General features: G+C 35.3%; 1 protein-coding gene across 1 annotated transcript in view; it reads right to left on the bottom strand.

Moving 5' to 3' along the window:
* Positions 1-85: 85 nt before the first annotated feature.
* LOC137393238 (oncoprotein-induced transcript 3 protein-like) overlaps positions 86-23,585 on the bottom strand; it is a 51,309-nt gene continuing 27,809 nt past the window's right edge. Inside the window, exons 10-15 of the mRNA XM_068079694.1 lie at positions 21,870-22,051; positions 20,411-20,658; positions 16,067-16,272; positions 8,089-8,289; positions 3,162-3,299; positions 86-222 (exon numbers count right to left, since the gene is read on the bottom strand). Coding sequence (XP_067935795.1) covers positions 117-222; positions 3,162-3,299; positions 8,089-8,289; positions 16,067-16,272; positions 20,411-20,658; positions 21,870-22,051 — 1,081 coding nt within the window. The 3' untranslated portion in view covers positions 86-116. The remainder of the gene's footprint in view (positions 223-3,161; positions 3,300-8,088; positions 8,290-16,066; positions 16,273-20,410; positions 20,659-21,869; positions 22,052-23,585) is intronic.

Here is a 23,585-nt window from a genome sequence, read left to right as displayed (position 1 = left end):
GCCTATCGAATAGAAACTCGATATAAGGTAATATACTAGATATAAGCCGACTTCAGATCAATACAACCATATCTTAAGAAATCTTAATTTATTTACTAGATGAATTAGTTCACTTGTCACTGGTGTATAAAGAATGGCCCAGCAGAAACATGCGCAATCTCCAATGAATCTGCATCTCTCTTGCCAACAACACCATCAGGGTTTGTGCATGAGTGGATACACCTAGAAACAGCAAAGATTTTATCAAAAGGCAGAATGTATCGACATATACTGTTCACAGGTGTGCTATAGCATACCTGTTCACAGGTAAAACTAAACTTAACATTGTTTTACAACAGCTCTGAGACAAGCACCTGTTTGATGGTAGTGATGCCATACTCGCCTGACTAGTGATGCCATACTCGCCTGTCTAGTGATGCCATACTCGCCTGTCTAGTGATGCCATACTCGCCTGTCTAGTGATGCCATACTCGCCTGTCTAGTGATGCCATACTCGCCTGTCTAGTGATGCCATACTCGCCTGTCTAGTGATGCCATACTCGCCTGTCTAGTGATGCCATACTCGCCTGTCTAGTGATGCCATACTCGCCTGTCTAGCGATGCCATACTCGCCTGTCTAGCGATGCCATACTCGCCTGTCTAATGATGCCATACTCGCCTGTCTAGTGATGCCATACTCGCCTGTCTAGTGATGCCATACTCGCCTGTCTAGTGATGCCATACTCGCCTGTCTAGTGATGCCATACTCGCCTGTCTAGTGATGCCATACTCGCCTGTCTAGTGATGCCATACTCGCCTGTCTAATGATGCCATACTCGCCTGTCTAGTGATGCCATACTCGCCTGTCTAGTGATGCCATACTCGCCTGTCTAGTGATGCCATACTCGCCTGTCTAGTGATGCCATACTCGCCTGTCTAGTGATGCCATACTCGCCTGTCTAGTGATGCCATACTCGCCTGTCTAGTGATGCCATACTCGCCTGTCTAGTGATGCCATACTCGCCTGTCTAGTGATGCCATACTCGCCTGTCTAGTGATGCCATACTCGCCTGTCTAGTGATGCCATACTCGCCTGTCTAGTGATGCCATGCTCGCCTGTCTAGTGATGCCATACTCGCCTGTCTAGTGATGCCATACTCGCCTGTCTAGTGATGCCATACTCTCCTCTCTAGTGATGCCATACTCGCCTGTCTAATGATGCCATACTCGCCTGTCTAGTGATGCCATACTCGCCTGTCTAGTGATGCCATACTCACCTGTCTAGTGATGCCATACTCGCCTGTCTAGTGATGCCATACTCGCCTGTCTAGTGATGCCATACTCGCCTGTCTAATGATGCTATACTCGCCTGTCTAGTGATGCCATACTCACCTGTCTAGTGATGCCATACTCGCCTGTCTAGTGATGCTATACTCGCCTGTCTAATGATGCTATACTCGCCTGTCTAGTGATGCCATACTCGCCTGTCTAGTGATGCTATACTCGCCTGTCTAGTGATGCCATACTCGCCTGTCTAGTGATGCCATACTCGCCTGTCTAGTGATGCCATACTCGCCTGTCTAGTGATGCTATACTCGCCTGTCTAGTGATGCCATACTCGCCTGTCTAGTGATGCCATACTCGCCTGTCTAGTGATGCCATACTCGCCTGTCTAGTGATGCCATACTCACCTGTCTAGTGATGCCATACTCGCCTGTTTAGTGATGCCATACTCAACTGTCTAGTGATGCCATACTCACCTGTCTAGTGATGTCATACTCGCCTGACTAACCGATATTCAGGTGACGTAAAAGAATCATTTCAGACAGCAAAAGACATCTAATTAATTACATTAACCCTTTTTTCAGGTCAAAATCTTCCAAAAGCAACTGAAACCTGTGCAGCTGTTTGTTGAACATTCAATAAAATAGGTATTCTATGAAGATGCATAAGTTGAACTCAAATTCATTTGTATTGGCAAGACCTAATTCATATACATATGTATTACAAGAAGTGTCTATGTATTGTATAGCAAGACCTAATTCATATATGTATGTATTACAACAACTGTCTATGTATGGTATAGTGACTCCTAATTCATATACATATGTATTACAACAACTGTGTATGTATGGTATAGCAAGTCTTAATTCATACACGTATGTATGACGGCAACTGTCTATGTATTGTATAGCAAGCCCTAATTCATATACGTATGTATTACAACATCTGTCTATGTATGGTATAGTAAGTCCGAATTCACATGCGTATGTATGACAACAACTGTCTATGTATGGCATAGCAAGTCCTAATTCACATGCGTATGTATGATGACAACTGTCTATGTATGGTATAGCAAGTCTTAATTCATACACGTATGTATGACAACAACTGTGTATGTATTGTATAGCAAGTCTTAATTCATACACGTATGTATGACAACAACTGTCTATGTATTGTATAGCAAGCCCTAATTCATATACGTATGTATTACAACAACTATGTATTTAAGGTATGCTTTAAAACATTCTTCTCGTCAGAGACCAACACCACATTCTTTTCACCATGTGTGTAAGCTTTTCCCCTTATCTTTGTCTGAGCTACTTTAACCATTGCGTTTAACATTAAGTTCGAAGGCATCGGCATTTACATTATAATCATTATCTGAACTATTAGCATATTGATCAGTCAAAAGGTCATTGACCATTGCGAGATGAAAGAAAGTTTTAGATTTTCATCAAAACTGTTGAGTTGCACAGTGATGTGTTTCTCCTCCATTTATTTTTAGTAAGGATCGTGTTTTCGTATTTCTCGAGCTGATAGCGTAATGCAGTGCACCCTCATATAATCCATTTTACATTGTAGCTCATAGATAACTATATCGCTGACAATATTTAGGACCTAATACCATTGATAGCTTCTTCCTGCATCATTAAATGTTCAACAGCTTTTTCAACTTCTGTCCAAAATGACGTAAATGTCATTAGCCCATGGAACCGATAAACAAGATTTATGTCGTTTTCCCAGCAAAATGGTAAAATCTTCAAAGACACATATATAAACATACATACACTCTCATTATAAAATACAGTATTTGCAAAACAATGCACACATAGCGTAGAGTCATAAACTATGTCATGTATCATTCAATTATTAATTCTGCAATTTATTTATATGCATACCTTGCCATGTTGCTGGGACCACAGACAACGACACTGCAGTGCAGGTAAGCTTGCTGTCCTCTGTGGTCTACGAATGACCTCGTCGAGATCGAAAATCTTTTCGGTGAAAATACTCGAATTCCATACGCTGTTTTGCATCTATAAATTTTGAGAATATTGTAGAGTAAATTGATCATTAATTGTTCAACCATAACCTACCGGTAATGGCTATATGCAGGAGTACTTCAAACGTGTCTCTGTTGGTATACCAAAACAACTCAGTCTGGAAGTCTCAAATACTCACCCATGTTTTGTATGGAAACTAGTGAATACTCCAACCATTCTCTTACATGTACTAGCGCATGTGTAAATAGGCTGGACAAAAATTAAACATTCAAAATTAAAAATTTGGAGCTGTGTTACTAAGTAGATGCAACTCTATCTGCGCTGTTCAGCTGGCATCCTATCAAAGTTGCAATTTTAGCTGGATGTTCTAATGAAATTGGCATAACAAATTTATATATTTATGGATCTCAGTGTTGGTCTTTTTGTTTATATCTCTGTGGTTAAAATCTGGCAATGAAAAATCTGTAGCGCACTGGATTAGACCTCAGAAGTTCCAGACCTAGTGACAACAAGCTTAACCATTATACTAAAGTACCTGAGAAGTAAACAATTGTTATGACATCCATTACATCGAGTAAATACTCACGCTTAAGCGCATACGGTTATTTACAAGCGCAGTTGTTCCTTATAACCTAATAATACGTAAGATGATTATTAACCTGGCTCCAAACACAGCTAGATCACTCAGCTTACAAGGCGAGTTACTCCAATTCAGTGGGTAATTATTTCATTAGCCGTGCAACTCCAAGCCTTCATCTAGCATAGGTATATAATGCCGAGCATTCAGCTAGCATAGGTATACAATGCCAAGCATTCACCTAGCATAGGTATATAATACCGCGCATTCAGCTAGCATAGGTATATAATGCCAAGCATTCACCTAGCATAGGTATATAATGCCGAGCATTCAGCTAGCATAGGTATATAATACCAAGCACTCATCTAGCATAGGTATATAATACCGAGCACGCAGCTAGCATAGGTATATAATACCAAGCATTCAGCTAGCAGAAGTACTGTATATAATGCCAAGCATTCACCTAGCATAAGTATATAATGCCGAGCATTCATCTAGCATAGGTATATAATGCTAAGCATTCAGCTAGCATACGTATATAATGCCAAGCATTCAGCTAGCATAAGTATATAATACCGGCATTCAGCTAGCATAGGTATATAATGCCGAGCATTCAGCTAGCATAGGTATATAATACCGGGCATTCAGCTAGCATAAGTATATAATGCCGAGCATTCATCTAGCATAGGTATATAATGCCGAGCATTCAGCTAGCATAGGTATATAATGCTAAGCATTCAGCTAGCATAGGTATATAATGCCAAGCATTCAGCTAGCATAGGTATATAATACCGGGCATTCAGCTAGCATAGGTATTTAATGCCGAGCATTCAGCTAACATGGGTATATAATACCGAGCATTCAGCTAGCATAGGGATATAATACCAAGAACTCAGCTAGCATAGGTATATAATACCGGGCATTCAGCTAGCATAAGTATATAATGCCGAGCATTCAGCTAGCATAAGTATATAATAATGAGCATTCAGCTAGCATAGGTATAAAATACCAAGCATTCAGCTAGCATAGGCATATAATACCGCGCATTCAGCTAGCATAGGTATATAATGCTGAGCATTCAGCTAGCATAGGTATATAATGCTGAGCATTCAGCTAGCATAGGTATATAATGCCAAGCATTCAGCTAGCATAGGTATATAATGCCAAGCATTCAGCTAGCATAGGTATATAATGCTGAGCATTCAGCTAGCATAGGTATATAATGCTGAGCATTCAGCTAGCATAGGTATATAATGCTGAGCATTCAGCTAGCATAGGTACATAATGCCAAGCATTCAGCTAGCACAGGTATATAATGCCGAGCATTCACCTAGCATAGGTATATAATAATGAGCATTCAGCTAGCATAGGTATATAATGCCAAGCATTCAGCTAGCATAGGTATATAATGCCAAGCATTCAGCTAGCATAGGTATATAATGCTGAGCATTCAGCTAGCATAGGTATATAATGCTGAGCATTCAGCTAGCATAGGTATATAATGCTGAGCATTCAGCTAGCATAGGTACATAATGCCAAGCATTCAGCTAGCACAGGTATATAATGCCGAGCATTCACCTAGCATAGGTATATAATAATGAGCATTCAGCTAGCATAGGTATATAATACCAAGCATTCAGCTAGCATAAGTATATAATGCCAAGCATTCAGCTAGCATAGGTATGTAATGCCAAGCATTCAGCTAGCATAGGTATATAATGCTGAGCATTCAGCTAGCATAGGTATATAATGCTGAGCATTCAGCTAGCATAGGTATATAATGCTGAGCATTCAGCTAGCATAGGTATATAATGCCAAGCATTCAGCTAGCATAGGTATATAATGCCGAGCATTCACCTAGCATAGGTATATAATAATGAGCATTCAGCTAGCATAGGTATATAATACCAAGCATTCAGCTAGCATAAGTATATAATACCAAGCATTCAGCTAGCATATTGTAGGTATATAATACCGCGCATTCAGCTAGCATAGGTATATAATGCTGAGCATTCAGCTAGCATAGGTATATAATACCAAGCATTCAGCTAGCATATTGTAGGTATATAATACCGCGCATTCAGCTAGCATAGGTATATAATGCTGAGCATTCAGCTAGCATAGGTATATAATGCTGAGCATTCAGCTAGCATAGGTATATAATGCTGAGCATTCAGCTAGCATAGGTATATAATACCGAGCATTCACCTAGCATAGGTATATAATGCCAAGCATTCAGCTAGCATAGGTATATAATGCTGAGCATTCAGCTAGCATAGGTATATAATGCCGAGCATTCACCTAGCATAGGTATATAATAATGAGCATTCAGCTAGCATAGGTATATAATACCAAGCATTCAGCTAGCATAGGTATATAATGCCAAGCATTCAGCTAGCATAGGTATATAATACCAAGCATTCAGCTAGCATAGGTATATAATAATGAGCATTCAGCTAGCATAGGTATATAATGCCTAGCATTCAGTTAGCATAGGTATATAATACCAAGCATTCAGCTAGCATAGGTATATAATGCCAAGCATTCAGCTAGCATAGGTATATAATGCCAAGCATTCAGCTAGCATAGGTATATAATACCAAGCATTCAGCTAGCATAGGTATATAATAATGAGCATTCAGCTAGCATAGGTATATAATACCAAGCATTCAGTTAGCATAGGTATATGATACCAAGCATTCAGCTAGCATAGGTATATAATGCTGAGCATTCAGCTAGCATAGGTATATAATACCAAGCATTCATCTAGCATAGGCATATAATACTGAGCATTCAGCTAGCATAGGTATACAATACCGAGCATTCAGCTAGCATAAGTATATAATGCCAAGCATTCAGCTAGCATAAGTATATAATGCTGAGCATTCAGCTAGCATAGGTATATAATACCTAGCATTCACCTAGCATAGGTGTATAATACCGAGCATTCAGCTAGCATAGACATACAATGCTGAGCATTCAGCTAGCATAGGTATATAATACCAAGCATTCAGCTAGCATAGGTATATAATGCCAAGCATTCAGCTAGCATAGGTATATAATACCAAGCATTCAGCTAGCATAGGTATATAATAATGAGCATTCAGCTAGCATAGGTATATAATGCCTAGCATTCAGTTAGCATAGGTATATAATACCAAGCATTCAGCTAGCATAGGTATATAATGCCAAGCATTCAGCTAGCATAGGTATATAATGCCAAGTATTCACCTAGCATAGGTATATATTGCAGCCATGAAAGATAATAAGATCCTTTCCAAAAAGATTTGGAATAGATTTCATTTAATTCGCTGCTTCATAATTAAGTTTTTGCATGGTTAACATCTCTTTACTTTAGAGCTGACATACAATCTATTATATATATATATATACGCATATTTATATATGTGTATATATATGTATATATATATATTTTTATATATATATTTATATATATATATGTATACATATATATACATATATATATAATATATATATATTTATATATATGTATATATATTATATATATATTATATATATTATATATATACTATATATACAATATATAGCTTAAATAGTACCAAGGAACAGCTTGGTTAGCCATCATAGATGAAAATGTATTTGTATGCAAGCAAAAATTTTGTCAAATCATAAATTTCTATTCCTTTCAAGTTTAGCTTTTTTATTCCTACATACATACTGTATATGACATGAAAATTAAATGAGAAGGTACATGGTAAAAAATGTGAAAGTACATCAAAGTTCTCAATACCCTTTTTAACCTGTAGAGTGCTTTCATTCACTGAGTGATAAGTCATGATTCTTAGATGTTGAAGAAAATGTGAATCAATTGAACAACATCAGAGTGTATTTTTGCCGAATTCCCACTTCAGATTTCTTTTGTTTGTTTCATGTCAGGCTAGAGATGATTATAATGAACATGACCAGGAGCATAGGGTAGTTAATGAACATGACCAGGAGCATAGGGTAGTTAATGAACATGACCAGGAACATAGGGTAGTTAATGAACATGACCAGGAGCATAGGGTAGTTAATGAACATTACCAGGGGCATAGAGTAGTTAATGAACATGACCAGGAGCATAGGGTAGTTAATGAACATGACCAGGAACATAGGGTAGTTAATGAACATTACCAGGAGCATAGGGTAGTTAAGGAACATTACCAGGAACATAGGGTAGTTAATGAAATAATTATTAAAGAGACTGTGAGGCTTATATCTCACCCGTTCTCAATAACAGAACGACTATTAGGATCATCAGCTCGGTTAGTTGGTGTAACCTTGCAATTATTCAAAGCCACTTTGAGGTTGGCATCATTGCTGCTCACACCGATATCTCCAAAGAGCTTCTTTCCCTCGGACACACTCACAGCTCCTCCGTTATTTAGTAATTGCTTGAACTGATCATCAGAGAAGACGTTTAGACTGAAACATTACAGAAGTCTTTAGCAAAAACCACTAATAACAGTCTACTTCTGCACCAGGCCAGCATCAGACTATCTATTATAAAGAGCTGACAATGCACTCGGAGACTGCGTGCCAACTTAAAAGCATGGGTTTTGTCAATGTTTACTGTGTTGCTTCTGTTAAATAACTTTGGTCAAATTACAAAGAGAAGTTGGTATTCAAGTTTTATTTGTTCTATAAGCTTTGGGTAATTAACAAATTACTTTAAAAAAACGGACATGAATGTATGTATGTATTCATGAATGTATAACAGACATGTAGGTGTATATAATAAGTATGTATGTATGTATGTATGTATGTACGTACGTATGTATGTATCTACGTATGTGTGTATGTATGTACATACATATGTACATATGTACGCACAATTGTATGTACATATGTACATGTGTATGTACGGATGCAGGTATGTATATACGTACACACGTATGTATTTATGTACATACGTATGTATGTACGTATGTACGTACGTATGTACATACGTATGTACGTATGTATGCACGTATGTACGTACGTATGTATGTACGCATGTACGTACGTATGTATGTACGTATGTATGTATGTACGTATGTACGTACATATGTACGTATGTACGTACGTATGTACGTATGTATGTACGTATGTATGTACGTAGGTACATACGTATGCACGTACGTATGTATGTATGTACGTATGTACGCATGTACGTACAAATGTATGTACGTACGTATGTATGTACGTATGTACGTACATATGTACGTATGTACGTACGTATGTACATATGTATGTACGTATGTATGTACGTAGGTACATACGTATGCACGTACGTATGTATGTATGTATGTATGTACGTATGTATGTACGTATGTATGTATGTACATACGTATGTATGTACGTATGTATGTACGTATGTATGTACATATGTATGTACGTACATATGTATGTATGTATGTACATATGTATGTACGTACATATGTATGTACATGTATACGTACATATGTATGTACATATATACGTATGTACGTATGTATGTATAACAACCATGTATGTATAACATACATGACTTTCAAAATATAGAGTGATATGCATCTGATCAAATGATGAATTGTTGCAAGCACACAAAATATCTTGGTTTATGGCAGCAGGGAACTGATCTAAAATGTTATTGTTATGCTGCTAGCAAAGCATAACGTCACCGTGTCCTAGTGTCATAGTATTTGAGTGTCATCGTGTCATTGTGTTCTAGTGTCCAAGTGTCATAGTTTCATAGTCTCCTAGGCGCCTAGTCTCTAAGTGTCTTAGTATCATATTAACATAGTATCCAAGCGCCATAGTATCATAGTCTTCTAGCGTCATAGTATCATAGAAACATAGTCTCCTAGTGTCAAAGTATCATAGTAACATAGTGTCTAAGTGTCATAGTGTCATAGCCTCCTAGTGTCATAGTATCATAGAAACATAGTCTCATAGTGTCATAATATCATATTGTCATAATATCATAGTAGCATAGTATCATAGTGTCATAGTAACATAGTGTCATAGTAACACAGTGACATAGTGTCATAGTATCACAGTAACATAGTGTCATAGTTTGCTAGTAACATAGCATCATAGTAACATAGTGTCTAGTATCATAGTATCACAGAAACATAGCGTCCTAATGTCATAGTATCATAGTAACATAGGTTCCTAATGTCCTAGCGTCATAGTGTCCTAGTGTCATAGTAACAAAGTGTCCTAGCGCTGGAAAAAATGGTGGAGAGCTACAAATTACAGCATTAAATGGACATTGATTCTGAGAGTTATTTAGAGAACGGTTGCCAGATTTTTTAAGGTTCTTGAATATTACTAAGCATGAACTATTGGGTCACTGTGCATAACACATTGGTGAAGTCATTGACCTATTGAGTCGCTGCGCATAACACATTGGTGAAGTCATTGACCTATTTGGTCGCTGTACATAATACGTAGGTGTATTGTACAATAGAAACACCTATATGTATTATACAGCAGACGCTCCTCTATGTATTATACAGTAGACACTCCTATATGTATTATACAGTAGACACTCCCATATATATTATACAGTAGACACTCCTATATGTATTATAGAATAGACACTCCTATATGTATTATACAGTAGACACTCCTATATGTATTATACAGAAGACACTCCTATATGTATTATACAGTAGACACTCCCATATATATTATACAGTAGACACTCCTATATGTATTATAGAATAGACACTCCTATATGTATTATACAGTAGACACTCCTATATGTATTATACAGAAGACACACCTATATGTATTATACAGTAGACACTCCTATATGTATTATACAGTAGACACTCCCATATATATTATACAGTAGACACTCCTATATGTATTATAGAATAGACACTCCTATATGTATTATACAGTAGACACTCCTATATGTATTATACAGAAGACGCTCCTATATGTATTATACAGCAGACGCTCCTATATGTATTATACAGTAGACACTCCCATATGTATTATACAGTAGACGCTCCTATATGTATTATACAGTAGACACTCCTATATGTATTATAGAATAGACGCTCCTATATGTATTATACAGTAGACGCTCCTATATGTATTATACAGCAGACACTCCTATATGTATTATACAGTAGACACTCCTATATGTATTATACAGTAGACACTCCTATATGTATTATACAGTAGACACTCCTATATGTATTATAGAATAGACGCTCCTATATGTATTATACAGTAGACACTCCTATATGTATTATACAGTAGACGCTCCTATATATATTATACAGTAGACACTCTTATATGTATTATACAGTAGACGTTCCTATATATATTATACAGTAGACACTCCTATATGTATTATACAGCAGACACTCCTATATGTATTATACAGTAGACACTCCTATATGTATTATACAGTAGACGCTCCTATATGTATTATACAGTAGACGCTCCTATATATATTATACAGTAGACACTCCTATATGTATTATAGAATAGACGCTCCTATATGTATTATACAGTAGACGCTCCTATATGTATTATACAGTAGACGCTCCTATATGTATTATACAGCAGACACTCTTATATGTATTATACAGTAGACACTCCTCTATGTATTATATAGTAGACGCTCCCATATGTATTATACAGTAGACGCTCCCATATATATTATACAGTAGACACTCCTATATGTATTATACAGTAGACACTCCTATATGTATTATACAGTAGACACTCTTATATGTATTATACAGTAGACGCTCCTATATGTATTATACAGTAGACACTCCTATATGTATTATAGAATAGACGCTCCTATATGTATTATACAGTAGACACTCCTATGCATATTATACAGTAGACGCTCCTATATGTATTATACAGCAGACACTCCTATATGTATTATACAGTAGACACTCTTATATGTATTATACAGTAGACACTCCTCTATGTATTATATAGTAGACGCTCCCATATGTATTATACAGTAGACGCTCCCATATATATTATACAGTAGACACTCCTATATGTATTATACAGAAGACGCTCCTATATGTATTATACAGCAGACACTCCTATATGTATTATACAGTAGACACTCCTATATGTATTATACAGTAGACACTCCTATATGTATTATAGAATAGACGCTCCTATATGTATTATACAGTAGACGCTCCTATATGTATTATACAGCAGACACTCCTATATGTATTATACAGTAGACACTCCTATATGTATTATACAGTAGACACTCCTATATGTATTATACAGTAGACACTCCTATATGTATTATACAGCAGACACTCTTATATGTATTATACAGTAGACACTCCTATATGTATTATACAGTAGACACTCCTATATGTATTATACAGTAGACACTCTTATATGTATTATACAGTAGACGCTCCTATATGTATTATACAACAGACACTCCTATATGTATTATACAGTAGACGCTCCTATATGTATTATACAGTAGACACTCTTATATGTATTATACAGTAGACGCTCCTATATGTATTATACAACAGACACTCCTATATGTATTATACAGTAGACGCTCCTATATGTATTATACAGCAGACACTCCTATATATATTATACAGTAGACACTCCTATATGTATTATACAGAAGACGCTCCTATATGTATTATACAGCAGACACTCCCATATATATTATACAGTAGACACTCCTATATGTATTATACAGTAGACGCTCCTATATGTATTATACAGCAGACACTCCTATATGTATTATACAGCAGACGCTCCTATATGTATTATACAGTAGACACTCCTATATGTATTATACAGTAGACACTCCTATATGTATTATACAGTAGACGCTCCTATATGTATTATACAGCAGACACTCCTATATGTATTATACAGTAGACACTCCTCTATGTATTATACAGTAGACACTCCTATATGTATTATACAGCAGACGCTCCTATATGTATTATACAACAGACACTCCTATATGTATTATACAGTAGACGCTCCTATATGTATTATACAGTAGACACTCTTATATGTATTATACAGTAGACGCTCCTATATGTATTATACAACAGACACTCCTATATGTATTATACAGTAGACACTCCTATATGTATTATACAGCAGACACTCCTATATGTATTATACAGTAGACACTCCTATATGTATTATACAGTAGACACTCTTATATGTATTATACAGTAGACGCTCCTATATGTATTATACAGTAGACACTCCTCTATGTATTATACAGTAGACACTCCTATATGTATTATAGAATAGATGCTCCTATATGTATTATACAGTAGACACTCCTATATGTATTATACAGCAGACACTCCTATATGTATTATACAGTAGACACTCCTATATGTATTATACAGTAGACACTCTTATATGTATTATACAGTAGACGCTCCTATATGTATTATACAGTAGACACTCCTCTATGTATTATACAGTAGACACTCCTATATGTATTATAGAATAGATGCTCCTATATGTATTATACAGTAGACACTCCTATATGTATTATACAGCAGACACTCCTATATGTATTATACAGTAGACACTCCTATATGTATTATACAGTAGACGCTCCTATATGTATTATACAGCAGACACTCCTATATGTATTATACAGTAGACACTCCTATATGTATTATAGAATAGACGCTCCTATATGTATTATACAGTAGACACTCCCATATATATTATACAGTAGACACTCCTATATATATTATACAGTAGACACTCTTATATGTATTATACAGTAGACGCTCCTATATGTATTATACAGTAGACACTCCTCTATGTATTATACAGTAGACACTCCTATATGTATTATAGAATAGATGCTCCTATATGTATTATACAGTAGACACTCCTATATGTATTATACAGCAGACACTCCTATATGTATTATACAGTAGACACTCCTATATGTATTATACAGTAGACACTCCTCTATGTATTATACAGCAGACACTCCTATATGTATTATACAGTAGACGCTCCCATATATATTATACAGTAGACACTCCTATATGTATTATACAGTAGACACACCTATATGTATTATACAGCAGACACTCCTATATGTATTATATAGTAGACACTCCTATATGTATTATACAGCAGACACTCCTATATGTATTATACAGTAGACATTCCTATATGTATTATACAGTAGACACTCCTATATGTATTATACAGTAGACGCTCCTATATGTATTATACAGTAGACACTCCTCTATGTATTATATAGTAGACGCTCCCATATGTATTATACAGTAGACGCTCCCATATATATTATACAGTAGACACTCCTATATGTATTATAGAATAGATGCTCCTATATGTATTATACAGTAGACATTCCTATATGTATTATACAGTAGACACTCCCATATGTATTATACAGTAGACACTCCTATATGTATTATATAGTAAACGCTCCTATATGTATTATATAGTAGGTGCTCATATATATATTAAACAGTAGACACTCCCATATGTATTATACAGTAGTCACTCCTATATGTATTATACAGTAGACACTCCTATATGTATTATAAAAAAATTTAATTTCTTATTGAAAACATTGTTTTCTCTATTGCTGCATTTGAGAGAAAAGTATGACATATAGGGGTATCTCTATTATGCCGGCTCTATTATACTGTCATACCCTGACAGTATAGTCACGAGTTGCTGTCTCATTGAAATCAATCTCTTATCCTAACCTCTAGTTCTGGTGTCAGAAAAATAGACTGACAGACAGACGCCGCTCTTACATTAGTAAATGTTTTTTTCTTTTCTACTTTGTTTTAGGCACATACAACTGTTTTTAATTTTTTTTTAACTACCATAGATTTTGTTGTCTAGGAAAAACTAAAAAAATCAATTTGAATTAACATTTAAGGAGTTCATTCTATTAACTTAACGCAAAACTACCATCAACCGTAAACGAAGTGAAAGTTGATGAGGAAAAAAAGAAGTTGTCGATACATGCCAATAATACCACAGTTACTGTTCAGTGATTCAATCTAAATGTTAAGTCTAGCTTTTTTCCTTTTGAAAGGCCAAAGAGGTGAGTTTGGGAAATCTTGAAACAGATTTGGCAATTTACATGCATTTTACTGTTCATGTAACATAAAATCTTTATAATGTAAACGTTCTTGGAATGGACTATTTACGCTTTTAGGGCGTCTACTCTCAGGGAGTCTACTGTACCTGCTTCCAAAGTTAGTAGCAGCAATTGATTTAACAGCAACTCACTTGCTGCGACCAAAAGCTTATGTCAGTTAAGAATAAAAAAACATTTACTTGAAAACCTTGCTGACCTTAATATGAGCAAGGGCACATGGAATGCGAGGGAACATATGGAATGCAAGGGCACATGTGGAATGCAAGGGCACATGGAATGCAAGGGCACATATGGATTGCAAGGGCACATATGGAATGCAAGGGCACATATGGAATGCAAGGGCACATATAGAATGCAAGGGCACATATGAAATGCAAGGGCACATATAGAATGCAAGGGCACATATGGAATGCAAGGGCACATATAGAATGCAAGGGCACATATGAAATTCAAGGGCACATATAGAATGCAAGGGCACATATGGAATGCAAGGGCACATATTGAATGCGAGGGCACATATGGAATGCAAGGGCACATATGGAATGCGAGGGCACATGGAATGCAAGGGCACATATAGAATGCAAGGGCACATATGGAATGCAAGGGCACATATGGAATGCAAGGGCACATATGGAATGCAAAAATATTTGTCTAAAAAAGTTCTACTTTTTTGCAAAAATGAAACAATGCTAGTAACCAGGTTTTGAACAGTTTTATAGTCAGAGAGCATTATTATTATTATGATTATTATTATTATTGTCAGCTCAAAGCCATCTTTGCTCTAAAAAGTGTATTTTAATGAGGTAAAACCAACGGCAAGATTATTTCAAGGTTTTGGAACATTTTGCACTAACTACTGTCATGCTTCAAATATAGCCTACATAGACCTATTAACTATACTATTATATACGATACTTATTATATATACTCAGTGTTTACTATATATTATATACTATACTATATTAGTATAGTTAATAGGTCTATGATAGCCTATCAGAAAGGTTCCTCATTGGCCAGAAATGTTAAAGAGCTTTCATACACATTATTGCTGACAGAAAGTATCACACTCACCTGATGTCAAAGTTTGCTTTCTGCTTATTCTCAGCTCCGAATGCGAAGTTGCTCGGACGTACCGTGTAACTACGACTGTTGGAGTAATCAGTAAGAGAGTAACTGCAGCTGTGTGTCAAGATGACATCTGTGAAGTATTTCACCTTTGACACCATGTTGCTGGCATATACTAGCGAGTTCGTAAATGTCACCTCATTTCCTTGGGTCTAAAAAACGTGTAAACTTTGAAAATTGACTCAAGCCACAGCTATTACTACCTACATATGTATACAATACTCCATTAAAAACCCACTATAAACTTAACTTTGAACTGGGTAATGCATTCCGTGACTGCAAAGAACAAGATAATGTCATTGCAAGTTTTTCATTTCACTCTAAGAAGCGACATACCTGAAAGCATTAAATTCTTTGACAAAATAATCAAAATTAAAATGTATGCGCCTTGCTTTAAAGATTGACTTGCAACAAAATTCACATTACAGTTATTTGGTATCAAAAGATTCACCATGACTTACTCTGCTGTTTTGTAGATGCAAAATATGTGGAAATGTGATTACAAGCTCTTAAAAGCTCAAAAACGAACAGTTAATCGCCGCCATCACAAAAACGCCGTAGATTGGAATCAGTTTATTTCTCTGACGTAGTCAATCCATTTAGTTATTGCTTTGACATGTGATGTTTTCCCATGAATTGAAATGCCAATAAAAGGCTCAATATAAAACTTCTCATAGCATTAATTTATGACAAACACTTCAGGTTTTACTGAAAAGCCCGTACCAAATATAAATGCTTGCTAGTTTACAGTTTTGTTTCGGCTTGGTCTAATAGTCTAGTCGTAATCTGATCATGTGACCCATACTTCTTGCCAAACAGCATGAGTGATTTCTGCAGCATTTTTCTACTATCACAGGTGGCCAACAGGCTTGCCATGTTTATCAGAAGATGATATGCACTCCTTCGAGCTAAGATTAAAAAATTAAACGAATTTTTACGGTGGGTTTTGAGATATCAGTGCTCAAAATGACAGCATTACAATGATGATGAAACAGATGCGTAAGAACAATAGACATGGTTTTATTGAATGCGTGAAGTATATTTGTGAAAATATTTCGACGAATGAGGTTGCATGAAAGTGTAAACAGAAGCCATCTTGTTCAACTATGTCCCATTTGAGCCGTTTTGGAAAGAGATTCTAATCTACGGCAGTTTCGTGATGGCTGCAATTAACTGTTCGTTTTTGAGCTTTTAAGAGCTTGTAATCACATTTCAACATATTTTGTACCTACAACACAGCAGAGTAAGACATGGTGAATCTTTTGATACCAAATAACTGTAATGTGAACTTTGTTGCAAGTTAACCTTTAAGGAAGAACCAATCAGTTTAATTTGGAGTTGTCCTAAGTACTATAAGATAACTCCCAACTTCAAAATAGGATTGATACCTTGAGTGATTGTTTTTTTGAAGGTTATGGGCAAGACATTCACACATAATGCAGTTTAGCTTAAAATAGAGAAATTTGTTCTATATCTTACTAAAATGAGAAGCTTTCCAATGAACCTTTAAGCTAGTTCGATGCTAGCTAGCCTCTGCTCCAATCATAGTGTGATAAAGGGAAACTCAAGTTTTGTGAAAGATTTTGTCGCTTTATATATTTTAAAAGCAACTTCTAACAAAAGCTGAGATGGTTCGCCTACTATTTTACAACCTTGAAGTGAACCTGTAACCTCCAACATCTCTCTTAATGTACGAGTGTACAAGTGTACGGGAGGATGATAAAAGTAGTGTAGAGTCCTAAAGATAAGTGGTTGATAACTTGCAGAGACAAACACAAAAAGACAGAGAGTGAAGGGATTAAACCAGTCTACAAAGAACAATTGAGACAGGCATTAGATAGAAAAGGGGCCCAGGGTAGACATATATCTACACCTCCGAGCTAGATTAAAGTTGACCGGAATGATAAATAGGAATGATCTCCTCAAGCAGAGTTTCAACATACATGTAGGTTGGCCAGATAAATTGTTGCTGTATCATGTTCAGCTCAGATTATCTCGCTAGGTCTGTTAAGACACTGTTTTCAGATCTTGAATTATGACTATAGAAAATTATCGTTTCTGTCTTTGTGACCAAACGCACCTCTAAGAGCACTGGTCAAAAACTAGCACTATCCAAAATCATTCCATGTTGTTGGATGTTGACTTTTCTTGCTTTATTCTTCTTGTATTTATTTGTATTCTATTTATATAAGTTATATTTGTGTGTATTTATTCAATGATATGTCTAGGTGGAGAGAGATTTTAGTTAGTACCATGTACAGTAATTTATACAGTTCATCCTAACAGACTAACCTATGTGTAATCACTCAAACATTTGACTACCAACATTTGCATCTCAATAACAGACACTATTATTATAATATGTACAGCAGTCTTTAATTGTTACAACACACCTATTTAGTTGTTACAACACACGAGTTTAGTTGTTACAACACACCAGTTTAGTTGTTACAACACACCAGTTTAGTTGTTACAACACACCAGTTCAGTTGTTACAACACACCAGTTTAGTTGTTACAACACATCTGTTTAGTTGTTACAACACACCAGTTTAGTTGTTACAACACGCCAGTTCAGTTGTTACAACACATCTGTTTAGTTGTTACAACACACCTATTTAGTTGTTACAACACACGAGTTTAGTTGTTACAACACACCAGTTCAGTTGTTACAACACATCTGTTTAGTTGTTACAACACATCTGTTTAGTGGTTACAACAGATCTGTTTAGTTGTTACAATACATCTGTTTAGTTGTTACAACACATCCGTTTAGTGGTTACAACACATCTGTTTAGTTGTTACAACACATCTGTTTAGTGGTTACAACACATCTGTTTAGTTGTTACAACACATCTGTTTAGTTGTTGCAACACACTTGTTTAGTTGTTACAACACACCAGTTTAGTTGTTACAACACACCAGTTTAGTTGTTACAACACACCAATTCAGTTGTTACAACACATCCGTTTAGTTGTTACAACACATCTGCTTAGTTGTTACAACACATCTGTTTAGTTGTTACAACATATCTGGTCAGTTGTTACAACAAGCCAGTTTAGTTGTTACAACACATCTGGTCAGTTGTTAAAACACACCAGTTTAGTTGTTACAACACATCTGGTTAGTTGCTACGTTTTTCTGACCAGAAGACTATTGTTTTTACTTGCAAATATTGTCTTTTATATAGGACGTGACTTTGATAATACGTACAGCTTAAAAGATTGATTAATTGTTAATTCTTATCAGAATGCTTAACGGTTGATATTTATAAGTATTATTAGAGATTTCATGAAATAAGTGAATTATTATTTCAGTAAGTTTACAGCTTCAGTAAAAAGTCAATAAAATACAATTTAGAAATATCAAAAGATTAGTGCTTGATATGTACACCTGATGCTGTGTCATGATTGGCTATCCGATCATCAGAGAGTATGTGCAAAAGTGAAACCTAAAACTTCTTGATTGAAAGCAATGCAATTTCGAATAAAAACTTGGTTACTCTACAGTAATATTATGACATACAGAATAACAAATATTTTGAGAATAAAGTTGTTAAAAACATTTTCTGCAAAATATACAATTTATCTTTTAAACACCACAATAAAATTTGATTTACACAAAAGAAAATGATGAAATACTACGCACATGTTTGACACTTTTAGCACGTTGTGCGAAGCGCCCTTTTCAAGTTTGATGCTTGTACTAATGTTTCGCAAAACATCACATTTTCTGTGCAGTGTGCTTCAGTCTTAAAAGCAAACCAATCATATTTGTACATTGTGCAATGACTACTAAACAGCCACAAAATAAATACAACTCAATGTGACAGTAATATAATATTTCTTGTATTGATAAATAGCTGCATACAATAGACTACAATTCTGAATATTAGGTGCAATAAAAATGCAGTCATAACTATTTTTATAATAGGATTAACTTGTGTGGTAACTCCTAGGCTTATTTTTAAACACAATTCTTTAAAATGAAACCACATTTATTGATGTATTAAGTCTTTAAAATGAAACCACATGTAATGATGATTAAGTCATTAAAGTGAAACCACATGTAATTATGTATTAAGCTTTTTAGTTAGCCAGTATAATAACGTTGGCTACTATAAAATTCTGTAAAGGCTGAAATAAAGCAAAGAGTTTACCCAAATACGCAGAATCCTCTTCTTTCACCTTCAAGCCTAAATCTAATTAAAAACTGCAGAGCATTACTTGATATGGCACCTGCTGGTGAACCGCTATTGAGTACTCCTAATGTTTCTAGATTAAGCTCTTACCTCAACTTCTGCCCCACAATCTACCAAAGGTATTGAGTACACAAAGCTTCCATTTTGCACTGTTGAATAGTATCCGAAGCAGTTCTCTCTCAGAGGCTGCAGATCCTCAAGGTTCAGTCCAACAGTCACTGATGGATCAAGTATCAGTTTCATTGAGTTTTCTTCACATCGAAGTTGCACTCCCTGCGTAGTGACGATCACTCTCCGAACTGGCTGACCTACCGAGTTTGATGTCTGCTGTAACGCCTCTGCCAAAAATGAAGAGTTGTTTGTAGCTTGCATCAGTTCTGTTTGAAAACATCATGCCTACGAATAGGTGGTCATCGGCCTGACTCCGTAAAAAGTGAATACTTTGGTGAGTGGTTTGGAGTTACAAGTAAAGAGAAGTCATGACATACAGTATATTAATTTAGGACTAATCCCAGTATTCACTGAAACGTCATGATCTGAAGTTTTAGAGCAAACTTGACCCTATCATATAACAGAGAGAGAGAGAATTAGCTATAATTAATAGATTTTGAAAAAAGTGCTCTACAGTTAAAAGATAACAACAGGCGATGAAGAAAATAGCGGCTCATGTTGGCAATACGTCGATGCGTCGTGTTAAATGAACAAGTTGGTCTATGTCATGAGAAAAAAAACCAATGCATCTGCGTTGGTCCAAATAATTGATACCCAACAAATAATCTCGATTCCATATTATTTACTTTTCAGTGCAGGCTGATTTAGCTTGAGGTTTGCTTTTGAATGACCACAACAAGGTTCCATAGAAACAACTATTTATGTATAGACATAAAATGTCTTACTTTTAACAGACATGTGAAGAAAACTTCTGTAATTTTTCAAATAATCTTCTAGGTAAGTTGGAACCCCAAGTTTTTTACAATCTGATTACATGAATAACAAATTATTTTTGCATTTGTTTGATATCAATCATTTACATGTGATGTATCTACATCCCTCAAATGTTATTGGTACATGTATCAGTAATTGTTATATGTATGTGTAACTTTCTATTGACATTGGTAAACGTTAACAAAAGGATGTTTTGTATTACATGCCAAAAGAGAAAATGAAATGACAGAAATCCGGAATTATTGAGTGAGTTGAACCAACGTGTTTAAAGCACTGTTAGTTGTGTTATAGCACTGTTAGTTGTGTTATAGCACTGTTAGTCATGTTATAGCACTGTTAGTTGTGTTATAGCACTGTTAGTTGTGTTATGGCACTGTTATTTGTGTTATAGCACTGTTAGTTGTGTTATAGCACTGTTAGTTGTGCTATAGCACTGTTAATTGTGTTATAGCATTTATAGTAGTGAGTTGTGCTATTTGATGTTTTATAGTGTACAGAAGATACTGTATTATCAAGTTAGGTTAAAATGGTAAAGCAAGTCTTCTAGGCCCCTGCCCTGAACTTTATGATTCAATTAATAATATTTAGTTTACGAGACACTCACCCTGAATCTCTTGGGGCGTTATGATAAGTGTTTGGTTAACACCATTAAGAAGAGAGTTGTTCACAGACAGATGAGAGTTGCAGGACAGCTTCAGACCTGTTTTCTTACCAAAAGTAAAGACAGGATAGCTGAACCTGAATTGATTGGATGAGAGGACAGTAGTGAGGAATGTGGCTGGTCGTCTACAATAGAGAAAAACATAGCATGCATCTGTAGTATGTCAGTCAGCAACATAATTCTCTGAAAACAAGATGGCTCATGTAATTTATTCAAGTAACTAGTAGTAAAGGGTTGACTCATCACTAGATGCTACAACTGCGCAGTTAAAGAAATTTTACTCACGAAAAAGTGTTAATTTGTTATAACTTAGCATTTTGAGTAAATATCTCATGATCCTTTGAGAAGCATGCTAGCTGACCTTGCCCTACTAAATATATGATGATCTCTACCTAACATAAAATGTTGATAATTCTTACACATCTGTGTAGGCTAATGTACTAATCTACATGTATGTAACACATATTAGCATGCGATATTAATACTAAACATACTTCATACTAATACTAGATATACTTCATACTAATACTAGACATACTTCATACTAATTCTAGACAGACTTCATACTAATACTAGACAGACTTCATACTAATACTAGACATACTTCATACTAATACTAGACATACTTCATACTAATACTAGACAGACATCATACTAATACTAGACATACTTCATACTAATACTAGACGTACTTCATACTAATACTAGACATACTTCATACTAATACTGGACATACTTCATATTAATACTAGACAGACTTCATATTAATTTTAGACATACTTCATACTAATACTAGACATACTTCATACTAATACTAGACATACTTCACACTAATTTTAGACGTACTTCATACTAATACTAGACAGACTTCATACTAATACTAGACATACTTCATACTAATACTAGACGCACTTCATACTAATACTAAACATACTTCATACTAATACTAGACAGACTTCATACTAATACTAGACGCACTTCATACTAATTCTAGACATACTTCATACTAATACTAGACAGGCTTCATACTAATACTAGACATACTTTATACTAATACTAGACATACTTCATATTAATACTAGACATACTTCATACTAATATTAGACAGACTTCATACTAATACTAGACAGACTTCATACTAATACTAGACATACTTCATACTAATACTAGACAGACTTCATACTAATACTAGACATACTTCATACTAATACTAGACGTACTTCATACTAATACTAGACATACTTCATACTAATACTGGACATACTTCATATTAATACTAGACAGACTTCATATTAATTTTAGACATACTTCATACTAATACTAGACAGACTTCATACTAATACTAGACATACTTCATACTAATACTAGACAGACTTCATACTATTGCTAGACAGACATCATACTAATACTAGACATACCTCATACTAATACTAGACATACTTCATACTAATACTAGACATACTTCATACTAATTTTAGACATACTTCATACTAATACTAGACAGACTTCATACTATTACTAGACATACTTCATACTAATACTAGACAGACTTCATACTATTACTAGACAGACATCATACTAATACTAGACATACTTCATACTAATACTAGACATACTTCATACTAATACTAGACATACTTCATACTAATTTTAGACATA

This window comes from Watersipora subatra, chromosome 4, assembly GCF_963576615.1.
Source record: "Watersipora subatra chromosome 4, tzWatSuba1.1, whole genome shotgun sequence".
Lineage (NCBI taxonomy): Eukaryota > Metazoa > Bryozoa > Gymnolaemata > Cheilostomatida > Watersiporidae > Watersipora > Watersipora subatra.
The sequence above is the reverse complement of the archived record's forward strand: the minus strand, read 5'-3'. Positions and strand labels throughout refer to the sequence as shown.